We start from the raw sequence: 12447 nt of genomic DNA, 5'->3' as shown, positions 1-12447 counted from the left end.
TCCCTCTCCTCCCCCTCCCCCCCCCCCTTCCTCTCCCTCTCTTCTCCCCCTCTCTCACTTCATCCTTCTCCCTCTCATCTCCCTCTCTCCATCTCCCTCTCTCATCTCCCTCTCTCATCACACTCCATCCTTCATTCTCTTCTCTTCTCCCACCCCCTCCTCTTCTCTTCTCACCGTCCCTCGATAAACAATTATCTCCCCACCACATCCCTCCTCTCATCTTCCCGGGTCTAAATAAATAATCACTTTCCACCACATCCTTCCTCTCATCTTTCGGAGAAATTAACCTGGTTCCATCTTCATCAGTCACTCGTCTCCTTGTTCTACTCCAGGATGGCATCATCTCATCCCTCCAGGGCTACCTCCCTCGCTGTCACGTGGATACTTCCCAAAAAGGAAAAGCAACCTCCTGTCGATAGGCCTTAAATGACACTCAGAGGGACAATGTTTGGATATCAGTCGTACATGTTTATGTTGTCACTGCCTCTCCCGGATACAAAAGCTGCCTCCCATCCTGCCGAACAGGCGTTACTGGACTCTCATAGAGAGTATAGCCTTATCGCCATATACGGCACTTACCTCAGCACATTTGGCCCCAAGTATTTGTTACTTGGGTATCTGCCTGGCCAAATTCAACAGTCTATATCGAATCTGGCGCAGTTGAATTACTAGTTGAGCACCCTACTTCTGTGAGAACCGATCTTGCGCGCCCTTTCCTCGACTCTTTGTTTGGTCCTCCAATTGCTCTATTTGCCCTGCCAAACATGTATTTGGTCCCAACCCTGGACCTGAGACCAACAATGTTTCTGAAGTATCAGAAGAGGTTAGCCCGAAATGCCACCACCAGAGCGGGACGGGCAGATAGACCCAACAAGGCTTGCATGGCCGCTGAAATCCTCTCTTCTCTCTGCTACTGTTTTGCTCACTATCTACGGCACTTACCTCAGCACATTAGGCCCAAAACATTTCTTACTTGCGTGTCTGCTAGGTCGAATTCAACATTCTATATCAAAACAGGCGTACTTGAATTACATGTTTATCACTTTATGTTGCTCATAGCTGACCCTGCTTGTGTTTTTTTGATCCTTTGTTTCGTTATTCGAATGTCCCATTCGCTCACCTTAACGTATATTCTGTTTCTAGCGAGGAACCTAAACTGCTCAGCTACTAAACTACAGTGAGAAATCAGTTCCTATTACCTGGTGAATGTGATCAGCATGTACCCTCACTTCCCCCATTTATCATTGGTCCAAGTCTGGCTTCTTCCCACGTGATAATACCCCCTCCCCGCAATCTTCCCCAGAAATCTGTTGGCCACGTGATGGACATCATCCGAGAAACTCCGGAAGTTACCCCAGACTTATTTACCCCAAACATTCTTGGTGATGCGATGACATTCTTCCTGACGCACGGTCATGCAGAGAAGCTCCCCTAAATTAGCCGCTGATCGGAGTCTCTCCTCATTGATTACGGTTTCTTATCTCATCTCGGAGTTTGACAGTCGTTGATAACGGTACTCTTATCTGATCTCCGATTTCCGCTTCCGCGGAATATCTGATGTTCCCTTCTACGGCGCTTGGCCCCTGTCACCCAGACTCAGGTCTTAGACCAAAAATTTTCAGACCCGTTGGACACAGGCGGCTGTTAAGATACCGGGCGCCGCAAACTGCATAAGATGTTTTCTCGACCGTTGACCAATACGCAAAACGGCGTTGCCTGCTCGACCTTCCATTCACAGTTTGGAATGCCTGGCTCGCTGCGTTGCCAGTGGCAGTGATTTGTGTTAAATAAAAGTGAGATCCTTCTAGTTTGGCACACTGGACGCGGCCGTGCCCTTCTGCCAGTATTCTGCCGGCGACAGGAAGGCCCAGCTACAAGCCTCTATGCTAGTACTGCTGAATGACCAGATGTTGCTATACAGGTGGTTAATAGACAGATAGAGTACATTGAAGGAGACTATCAGATCAGATGCTTACTTCTATCTCCTTGAATATAGAGTGGAAGCACAAGCATTTCTCATGCAGGGTATGATCTTGGTATGACTTCATGACCTCATCTTGGTATTTTACATGGACATCCAGACGATCCAGGTGATAAGCGAAACAACTGGTTAAGGAACAAGCCCGACAGCGTAAACCATGGTAACTCTGCAAAGCGGAAATGTCTGGGCACTCCCATGTGCATCAGAGCAGCGTCACATAGTGGCAGGGACTTATATCCAGTTTCCACTGTTGATTCAAGGAAGCAGGAAGTTCAGGGGCTAAAATGTGTACCGCACGCGATACTGCGTCTGCAACTACATTCTGAGGGCCGGCAAGGTATTCTGGGTTGAAGTCGTAGGTGGCCATTCTTGTTCTGAAGCAACAGCAGATTAATAGTCCGTTCAACAAGGTAAAATGATTAGCATGCAGCATATTATGGTAATCCCTAATAATTCTTAATGCACTAGCGGGTAGTACTTCTGAGCACCTTCTAGTGACTCGGAGAAATAACCAACGATACCAACAAGTTTGCACCAGCAAGATTGTTCTTAGCATCAGCCCCTTCTAGGACGTCACCAATACTATCTTATGTGGTAACATGCCTTGCTGATAAACGGAACTAGTGCAGAATTGCATAGCGCAACTGCTTTGTCCTGTAACTTGCGCTACTTGAGAGCGATTCGAAAAAACCCTCCTGCAATCATTCCCAAGATTCTCTGGGCTTCTTTCACAGGCTTAGGTGTCGGATAGTTCTGTAAGGGCTCTATTTTCAGGATTCCGATCTTATAACCCAAAAATCAGTCTGTTTTGAAACGAATTTGGATTTCTTTCTCTTCACAATCTAAATCTCTTTCATCAGCCTCTCCAATACCGTGTCTAGATGAGTCCAATGTTCTTCTATTGTTTCAGAAAAGAGCAAAACGACTAAACGACCTTCAGATCTCGGAAAATGTATCTAGCGAAGGCGCGTTCATCACTGCGTATCACGCAAGTAGTTTTGTATGTATCCTCCGGCTTCATCGGGATCCGGTGGTAACCACTGTGCGAATCTATGATTGTGAAAACTTGACCGTTTCCAATACGGCTCAGAGACGGTAATGTCGTCCAGGTTCGAACTTGACCAAAGTTTCAGGTAGCGGCAGGGGGTGCCATTTACCCATTTGATCGTCCATACCATCTAGGACATATAACCTTTTCCTGTTGAAAAGCTTACCCTTCTAACTTCCGTTGTGGTCGACAGCTCAATAGGGGTAAGCCCCCTTGTATCTTCGCATCTCCGAACGGATGAATTAAGTGGGGCAACCTTTATCAAACAGTATCTTTTTTGATTATTATGGTTTTCTCAGGCAGATTCCAGTCGCCTTTCGAAGGACCTTTGGAACAGATCCCTTGATTCCCAGATCTTTTTGGTCTACGCACCTTCTCCGGCTCGCAGATCGATCCACCTTTGTATCAGTATTGCTGTCGACCGTAATGATCCGCATTGATTGGTGCTAAATTCTCGGACCTATGTGGGTTAGCCTCATCAGAGTGTAGACATGCAGTATTTTGAGCCTCCAGACAAAGCTCACTTTGATAGGACAAACGCTACCAGATGACAGGTAGGTATACCCAGGTTATACTATCGAAACAGACGTTTCTGTACCATGCGGCTCACCATCTGCTCTGCAAATGCTTCTAGCCTGCTGCAACCATCCTAATGCTAATGACTGCATTGTGTATTACGGATAGGCCATTTCAAAGCTACTACTTAAGTTGTACCTTGTATAAAGTGCCTTATGGCCTCGTCTTCCCTCCCTAATGACTTGTTTACTCAACTTAACATGTATTTGTCTGTTTCCTTGAAGAAGCCCAACATTGAGAAACTTTGAATGTATTTTGAAAATAAACAGCCGTAAAAAAATTAAATTCGTTACCCGGGCTTCGAAGAAGCCAATTTTCAACGGTGTTGGACGCTATACAAGCTATGGATACTACAAAGCGCAACTACCTCAAACTACCGTTACCCTGGAGTCGCTTGCATCTCCTGGTAGATCGCTCCGCACAGAACAAAGAACGGCACCTTCTTCCCGTCCCCCATTTGCACAAGTACATTCTGCAGCTCTAGCCAGTGCGGAACCAACCACACGTCGCCTATCTGCTCCACAAGGTCCGCAATCCGCGATCTTAGCTCTACATTGTAAAACATCCCAAGCACCATCGACAGGTACATGTCCCATGATGGTAGACCTACCGACCCGTCATATTTGTAAAACAAGCGCGCTCGCGACATTTCATACGTGTTCATGCTCCTTCGATGGACATTTCCGTACTGCCCTTTAACGTACTCTGGCCCGTGGAACCGCGCACTACTCCTCTGCCACATGCGCTCGAACGTCCCTTGTTTATCCACTATCTCCACAAAGCTCCGGCTGCTCCTGCTTGTTTCCTTGTCCCAGATCTCATCGCACCTCATCCTTTCCCTGCTCCAGAAGTACTCGAGCACATTCAAGCGCTGCTTCTTCAGCGAACGCCATGCATCGCAGTATATGCGCCTGATATCCGCCGCTGGCCGCGTGAACAGCCTGCAGCTTCCGACGCCTCTTACTGACTGCAACGCAACGATCTGCGAGACTCCCGTCGTCAGCTCGTGGAACCACAGGTACTTCCGCATCACCGCGGCCTGAAGCTGTTTCCTTTCCTTGACAAAAGCGTGCAAGTATCCAACAGGGTCCCTTCGAAACGGCTCCATTCCTTCTAGATGCTTGCCACACCTTTCGTCATCCAATAGCATGCGCCGCAGCGCCAGCGCCTCGCATGCTATCCGCCGGTACGACTTGTATTGTCCACCAGCACAGACGCACAGATTGTAATCCTTAAGACAGTCTTTGCATCCGTCCTTTCTGGTAAAGGTATCCGGTGGACAAAAGTGGATGTCGACTCCTTGAAGAAAGAGGCCCGCCGCCATATCCGTCGGCAGACCTATGTACAGCAAAATGTCGGTGTATCCATGTGGCTCATGGAAATCTCTTTTGATTCTTTTCTTTTCAAGAGCAAGAGATGGGAACACTTTTACCGCCCGTTTCCTGGCGAGCTCTTGGTCTCTTTCCAGCTTTTCCATCGCTCTCCTGTGTCTTGCAACAAGTCCTTGGGAGTCAGCCAGGAGCAATTCTGCGTTCCTAGTGGGTGCTCCCTGCGCACCCAGACCGTAGAATGCGGCCATCTGTTTGTCCACACATCCGTCTTCAAGCAGCGGGACTGCTGGATGGTCAGAAACCCGCTCCCCCGCTTCGCCTCTCGCTCTGGCGCTGGACAGCAAATAGAACAGCCCCGAAGAACGCAGCCGACCAGCGGCCTGAATGAACTCGATGATGCTGGGCCTGTAGTCCATCATGATCACCATCTGCAGGTTGCGCACGTCGATTCCCTGCGTCACGAGCTTCGTCCCCAGCAGCACCTGGCTATTCTTGTCAGCAAGGAATGACCTAATCCTTTCTCCCGACGATATGTGGCCGTTCGTCCAAGCAATGCGAAAGTGTTCCTTCCACTCCTCCGACAGGTCCTCTACTTTGCGCCTCGAACCTACCGCAACCACCGCTCTAGCATGCGGCTCGCAGGCAAATAGCGCCTTGAGAAGCTTGAACGCCTCTCGAGACGAATCAGTGACTTTCATAAACTCCTTGTGCACATGCCCCAGAGGAACCTCTCCCATCAGATCAAACATCTTTATGGGATAACAAGTCATCCCTCCAGAGCTGTCGCCTGTATCCATCGCTCTCAAACCGGGCTCCGGCTTTTCAAGCCCTTTGAATCCAGCCCGCTGGAGGGCTCTATCAGCTATTGCCGCAGGCGCAGTGGCGCTTAGGAAAAGCACATTCTCGAAAGCGTCACTTTGCGGATCCCCTCGAGGTGCTTCCGTCTATACGTCTCTGTCTCGAGATTGTGGAACTCATCGATCACAAGGTAGCTTAACTTGACGTTTTTGCCATTGGCGCTCTCTCACCCCACAATCCGCCCTGCAAAGTCTTCATTCGCCAGATCGTCATAAACTCCCACATAGACATCGGTCACCCCATCGTATCCAACGTTAGTAAATTGCTTTACCTGCGCAACTTTCAAGAGGTTGCCCGCGCTCAGCCGCTGCAGGGTGCCTTCCAGAAGCACCAAGTATGGCAACCAAGTATGGCACAAACACAAAGGACACATGCTTACAGCTCTTCTTTGACGTCAAAGCAACAAGAGGCAGATGGAACAGCTCTGTCTTACCGAAACCTGTAGGCGCCTGCACGGCAATGAACGGCCGCCCGCTCAGATAAATCTCGTTGTAGAGCTTCTCCTGCGAACGGTTCCTGAATTCGAACTTTGATCCAAACAGTTTCTGACCGGCATACGTCAAGTCTTCCAGCGACTTGGGTTCTGAACGATACTCCCTGTGCCTAACCTGCTTCTGGACGAGAGACGCCGCAGCCATTTCCTCCTGAGCGAGAGCGCCATCCTCCAGCTGCAGCCACGCAATCCATCTCCGTGAGCACTCTTCCTGCAGTTGGATTGCCTTTGACCCACTAACAGATCGTAGAGAATAGTTGTCGACACCGTACCTAGACAAAGCCGTCCTGAGGCTGTGGTTGCCCATCACTTCGTGAGTCATAGACACTAGCAGCTCCACGGTTTCCGGGATCGCGACATCAGCGTACTCCCTAATCAAGATTTTCAATCCCTGGCGCAATTCCTGAAACGTCAGCCTCTCTCTTTCTCCCTTGGGAAACCGCTGCAGGTACCTCCTGAATGATGGGTAATTGATTAGATCGCCCCTATTGGAATCCAGAAAGACGTAAGTGAGCAGTGCGGTGCGAGTGCGCTCGACCGGCGGGATGTGTTCCATCAGCTTTGCGCTTTGAGGGTCCACAGTAACACAAATGTGCCTGGAACTGCCACGGAGTACATTGATCTGCATCTACCTTAGGACCACGATGAAGTAGAACAGATGTTCTGAAGTCACGCCGTCCATGGTCTTGAGAATGCCTTCTGAAGACTTGTTCTTGTTGTACGTGCAGTACAACTGCAGACGGCGAGACTTGTCATCAACAAGGACGTTTCTATGCGGTCCACTGTAGGCAATTTGCTGCAGTTCCGGAAACCGGTAAGGATACCCCACGCCAAAATGGACCATCCACATCAGCAGACATGCAATCTCATCCACAGCCAGTGTAACCGTTTTCTCCATCGATTGCGGCACTGCGGAAGAAGATCACCACGGTGCTCGATAGGAATCAATTCAAGAAGTGATTCGTTCACTCGATGCTTCCCAGTGGCTCTGAAGGGCTCTCTAAACGGAATCTCCCGGTTTCTCAAAAGACGAGTAGCAACGTCCCTCACCGACGGCATGCAAAAGTCCTCGTTGAGCCTCTCTATCAGCTCTGCGATCCGAGCCGTACAGTCGCGGCGAAAGTCCTCGACGTTTTCTTCCTCCACTACTGTCTCGTGATACAAACCGTTGATCCACTTCCAGTTACTGCAGCCCTCGTCATCGTCTACTAAGGCGAGTTCTTCTCCTACCAATCGTGCACATGCTTGCTATGGTCAAGAAAGCTTTGAGCGAATCCATGGCGCTGATTTGCTGCGGAGTCTTTGCTTCCCTTTCTTCTTTCAGCTTTATGTTATCAAAATTCATTGCGCAGCATCTGACCAGCGCATCTTCTCTCATGAGCATGCCTATGCATAATTGGACTAGCATTTCACCTCGATTTCTTCCCTGGATCTCTTGCTATCCGCTGCATGCAACTTCTCAAAGTCTATCACCGTAACCTCACCATCATTCGCTGGCTTTTTGTAATGTGCGAAGTTGACGGACGGTCGATATAGAGGAGCATGAAGGCTAATGGCGCTATCCCAACACCATATTCTCGGTGGTACTTCTTGACCATCCAGCTGCTCTTTTCTCAGGGTTACTCCGGGAGTTCAGAATTTCGTTCGGGTTTCTGCATGCGCATATAACCTTCATTATGGTTAGCATCGATGCAGAAAAGAAACGTGGTAGGTGTTTGATACGTATAAAAGATAAACGTTTTTCACTCATAAGAAAGTCATGGTCTTTCAAAATAGAGAGCGGACAAGTTATTTAAGTGCCAAAATGCTGAGTTTGAGACAATAAAGTGATCTTCTACATCAAACAACGTGAGTGGATCCACGAATTCTAGACTACGATCAGTGTGCAATCCCGCTAAAAGCGTCACGATCACAGGTCTCAAAATTGGTTCCGAAGCCTATATCCTCCTCGAAAATCAATTTGCCCGTGTGCATCAAGGTACGCCATCCACCCGGCTGGTAATCATTCATGTCGATGGCAGCCATATCCACATTATAATACGCCATATAGTCGCCTAGGTGGTCGTAATCATCGGCCCACACCGCGTCCCAGTCATACTGGACTGTCAGGTGGTGTTCCGGGTGTACTGGGCATACGTTAAATTTCAATCCACCCCCGGATGAATACTGGTGCCCGTCGTCCTGCCAGTCACGTTTGCGGAGTGCCGTTGCGTTGTGAACAAGGCTAGGATGCAGTTCCAGTGAAGCTGTTGTAACACCCTCACTGTGGCCTAGGTCCAGTAGAAACTTAGGCTTTCCTGCTATTAAAGCCGTCACATTCCGTATCGATATTTCCTGATCACGTTTTTGTACCGTGTGCGCGTGCTCGAAGTCTAGAGTTAAGTTGCCCGAGCTAAACTGAAACATGTCAGTGGGTAGCGTCCCATCACGCTTAACCACAGCCGTTACGAACACCGCCCATTCATAGTAGGCCATCGCTGTGCTGTATACGGTACTTATCGCTGAACAAACACAATATAGAGAGCCGTAGCAGTGCTCGTCATTCGGTGGACAGTCGACACAAAACCTCAAGAAGTTTCCCCATGCCGAGGCGGCCCCAAATGTATTCGATATTGGAGACCTGACGAGTTGGAACCATGACCGCTTTGTCAGTCTAACGTCCTGGGTCGTGACTAGGCTCACTAAATTGCCCATTGTTGACGCATGGTAAAGTCCCATTAGGCGTGCAAGCTCCGATGTCATCTGGTATGACACTAGGTGACACACAGCGGTTCATATCGTCACAAATAGTGCCATTTTCATACACTTTGACTGCCGTAGCCAGCTTCAGGAACACTGTCAGTATGATAGAGCCTATTATCTTCATCAATCAAGCTTTTTACTGCTATAGCTATTATGATCAAAAGGTACAGTAGCGAAATTAATAATTCAAAGGGAATCGTCGTGCTTAGTTTTAATTGAATAGAAGAATTGTATACCACCTTTCGATGTGCTTATTCCTTCTTGCCCTGATGCGTATAATACAATTAACCCTCTGATGCCGTAAATGTTTGCTTTTTATATTCGAGAATCTGCAAGATTGTAAAACAGTGTGCAGTCAGTAAAGAGATTTTCGTATCGTTTAGCGCCAGCAAAAAAAAATTGCTTGCAACTATATGAAATTTCGTTCAAATCATAACCTGAGTAGTGTTTCTTCTTAAGCATTCGCATTCTAGGAACTTTGCAACCGACCAGCTCATTCGTTTATCACATTCACAACAAACTTGAACCACTAGGCCCGTTTTGTCGCAATAGGTAATGGAAGAAGCTGCTTGTACCTAGACAGAGACCTCCGGAGAAGTCATTCGATCCTATAGCTGATCCGCAACAAAAAGAGAAAATGAATGATGAACGATTGCTTTTCTCGGGCAAGCGAGATTTTTTTCCAGACAGCGTGAGAGTATGCTTATGGGTTTCCTGTAGCGCATGGTTGATAGTAGAATCTAACCGATAAAACAATGCCTTGCATAAATCGTAAGACTTCTTTCATCATTCGCTGATATATTTTTATGTTTCTAGAAGAAAAGCTTGCAGATTCTCATAAAACAGAGTAATTTTCCATAAGTTTAAGCCGTACCTAGCACGGGCGTCATCGTTACGGCTTTTTCGAGAACATTTTTGGTGCTGCGTTGTCATGGCGCCCTTTCAGTAAGCGAGCGTTTCCATGGAGCTGCTAGATGGCGACGGCAGAGGTTAGCGGAGTCAATACCATTTCAGCCTCGCTACCCAAGGTGATTCTCAGAATTGGTACTAACGCATCACATATCTTGACTTAATTGACAGACAATACTGTCATTTATTTTATTTTTCATGCTGCAACTCAGCACCAGCAAAGAAAGATATTTATTGCTACCATTTTTCATGTGGTGATGCGGGCTACACGAATAGTACCATCACGGTTCCTCCTTTGGTACATATTTACGCTTGTGGTAAGTTTGAAGGTCATATCGAGCGGACTAGCGGAGGGTCACGTAGCAAGGCACCTAAGCTGTTGAGCATCATTATGGCTGCTATTGCCAGTACCGCAACAGTGATCAAGCATGAAGCTGTTTAATTCTTAGCGACCTTATGTTGATAGCTGCAGAAGAATCATTGCAGGAATGAAAAGCTACTTATTCTTTCCTTTGTTGAATGGTACTCATCCGCTGTCTTTCACATAGTAGAAAATGAGCCTTTTGCTTGAGCACCAGAAGACCATTCTTGTACTAGGTTTCGAAACGATTTCTATTTTATCAAGAAACTGCCTGACACATATCGGTTACTCCTTCGATTCCCTTGGTTCCAACAGCTGTTAGTCGTGAATTCAACCTGACGTTCCGGCGTTTCTTCAAGTAGTCTTTGTCGGTTTAAGCATAAGTGCGTTGCAATTTGAAAGAAGCGATGCTTCCCGCGCGCTGAAAGATATCTAACGAATGACTCTAGAGCTGATCGTGCATCAAAGATGGCGTCTGTGTATTGCTATAGTCCAACGTAGTGCTCCGATCTTGGTTTGATCATAGGATGTTTGCGGAAGATCACCGGTGTCGGGCCAGATTGGAGCTAAAGCTAGAGTTTCTATGTCACATAATCATGATTCTCGCGGTCCTGTCATTCAGCGGCTGAATAAAATAGTTATAGGATAGGCGTTATAAGGCAGAGTGATTTCATCGGTAATCGCGATTGAGACGCCGTGACGTGTTTATCTAAATCGCAAAGATTCTGATATAGGCCTCTTGGGTGTTGGATACCGCAATTGAAACTTGAGAAAGCCTCTGCACGTCCTAGCACATTGGTGTCGAAGTTGCTGTACTGCCCAAACCAGCCACGACGGCTGCAGCAATAATAGCTGCAGCGGCTATTATTCCACCGGCGACAGGCGTGCAGGCCTCTGAAGCCATCGTGTAACAGAAAGCGGTAACGAGATAGGGTGTCGCATAAGCTGCTGCCGCGATAATCAATGCCGCACCTGTCCAACCCATTGGGAAAGACCATCTAGCGCCCGTTGCGAACAGACCATGTGCTGAAGCAAGCACGGCCGCAGGTTTTGCAGTACCGCAAAAGTAACGTAAAATTCGATTAATGGCAAAAATGGTGACCAAAATACAGAAGGTTATCACAAAAACTGCCGTCACGGGCGCTGTGGAAAGCATGGTGGAGAGAACTCCATCTCCCTGATTCAAACCTGAAGTTGTGTTAGGCATTGTTGAGCGATCAATTCGCACTACATGGTATGACTGACGACCATTATGTCCTTTATGAATGCTATTAAGCAAGCCATCGCCGCAACAACGAGGGCCTAAATTGAGACGAAGTCCGGGTAACGGAGAGAGCCGAAATTGAAAGTAGGCGAAGGAGCCCTATGAGCCGAAATGAAACTTGGGCAGCCTTATTCTAGAAGTTTACGTGCAGGCACTCGAGAGATGTAGTGATGAGCAGCTCACAATCCAGAAGGTCAATCATATCTCTTGCAAGAAGATTGGTTTTGAAAAGGTTTTATTGCCTCGAAATGGAATAATCCAATTTAACCGAAAGAATGATACACTTTTATGTAATGGAAGCTGGTTGCGGGTCTACGATTATCAAGTGAGAGACTGTTGGATATACGACGAGGCAAGATTTCTTAGTTCGGCATTTTTATCTTACAAGATAGTGACCCACATGTTAGCAGTTTGACTTCTGCTGTTCATTCAACTTCTTTGTGGAAGCTTTTTCGATAATGAGTTGCGTTTGGAATAAACTGCAGCAGCGCCTGTTGCTGCAACACCAGCTATAAAGCCCAAAGCACCAACAACGCACGCGACTGCCGCCCCTACACAGCATTGCGATTCCCGCCAAAGTGATAAGAAGACCATTAGCTCCCCCTGCCAAGGCCCAGTGATAGCTTTGCATTTCTATTAAATAGCTGCCCAGGGCGATGTGGTCACCGCAATTTGAAAAAGGACCGACTTACTACTCCGAAAATAGTAGAAAGCGATAGCGAAAACCACAGCAAAAAATATAACTTGCCAAGTAAGATTCAATGTTAAGTCGCGTGACGGACCACTTTGACGATGCCAGTATTAGTTTGCTTCCAAAAAAATTCAGCACTCAATAATCATTCTCCTCGGACGCATATCATACTGTTCGAGTGCGCTCGGCGGGT

The 12447-nt window shown here is 47.6% G+C and overlaps 2 protein-coding genes across 2 annotated transcripts; both read right to left on the bottom strand.

Moving 5' to 3' along the window:
• Positions 1 to 3984: 3984 nt before the first annotated feature.
• Positions 3985 to 5733, bottom strand: HG536_0C06580 (C-terminal helicase domain-containing protein; the record flags this gene model as incomplete). The annotated part of the gene is made up of 1 exon (XM_037283266.1): positions 3985 to 5733. One exon carries the CDS (start codon positions 5731 to 5733, stop codon positions 3985 to 3987), a length of 1749 nt encoding a protein of 582 aa, XP_037139162.1.
• A 2432-nt stretch (positions 5734 to 8165) lies between these two features.
• HG536_0C06560 (uncharacterized protein) lies at positions 8166 to 9029 on the bottom strand (the record flags this gene model as incomplete). The annotated part of the gene is made up of 1 exon (XM_037283265.1): positions 8166 to 9029. One exon carries the CDS (start codon positions 9027 to 9029, stop codon positions 8166 to 8168), a length of 864 nt encoding a protein of 287 aa, XP_037139161.1.
• Between the last annotated feature and the right edge of the window lie 3418 nt (positions 9030 to 12447).

Source organism: Torulaspora globosa, chromosome 3, assembly GCF_014133895.1.
Source record: "Torulaspora globosa chromosome 3, complete sequence".
NCBI classification, from domain to species: Eukaryota; Fungi; Ascomycota; class Saccharomycetes; order Saccharomycetales; family Saccharomycetaceae; genus Torulaspora; species Torulaspora globosa.
This window is presented reverse-complemented; position numbering and strand designations above follow the sequence as displayed.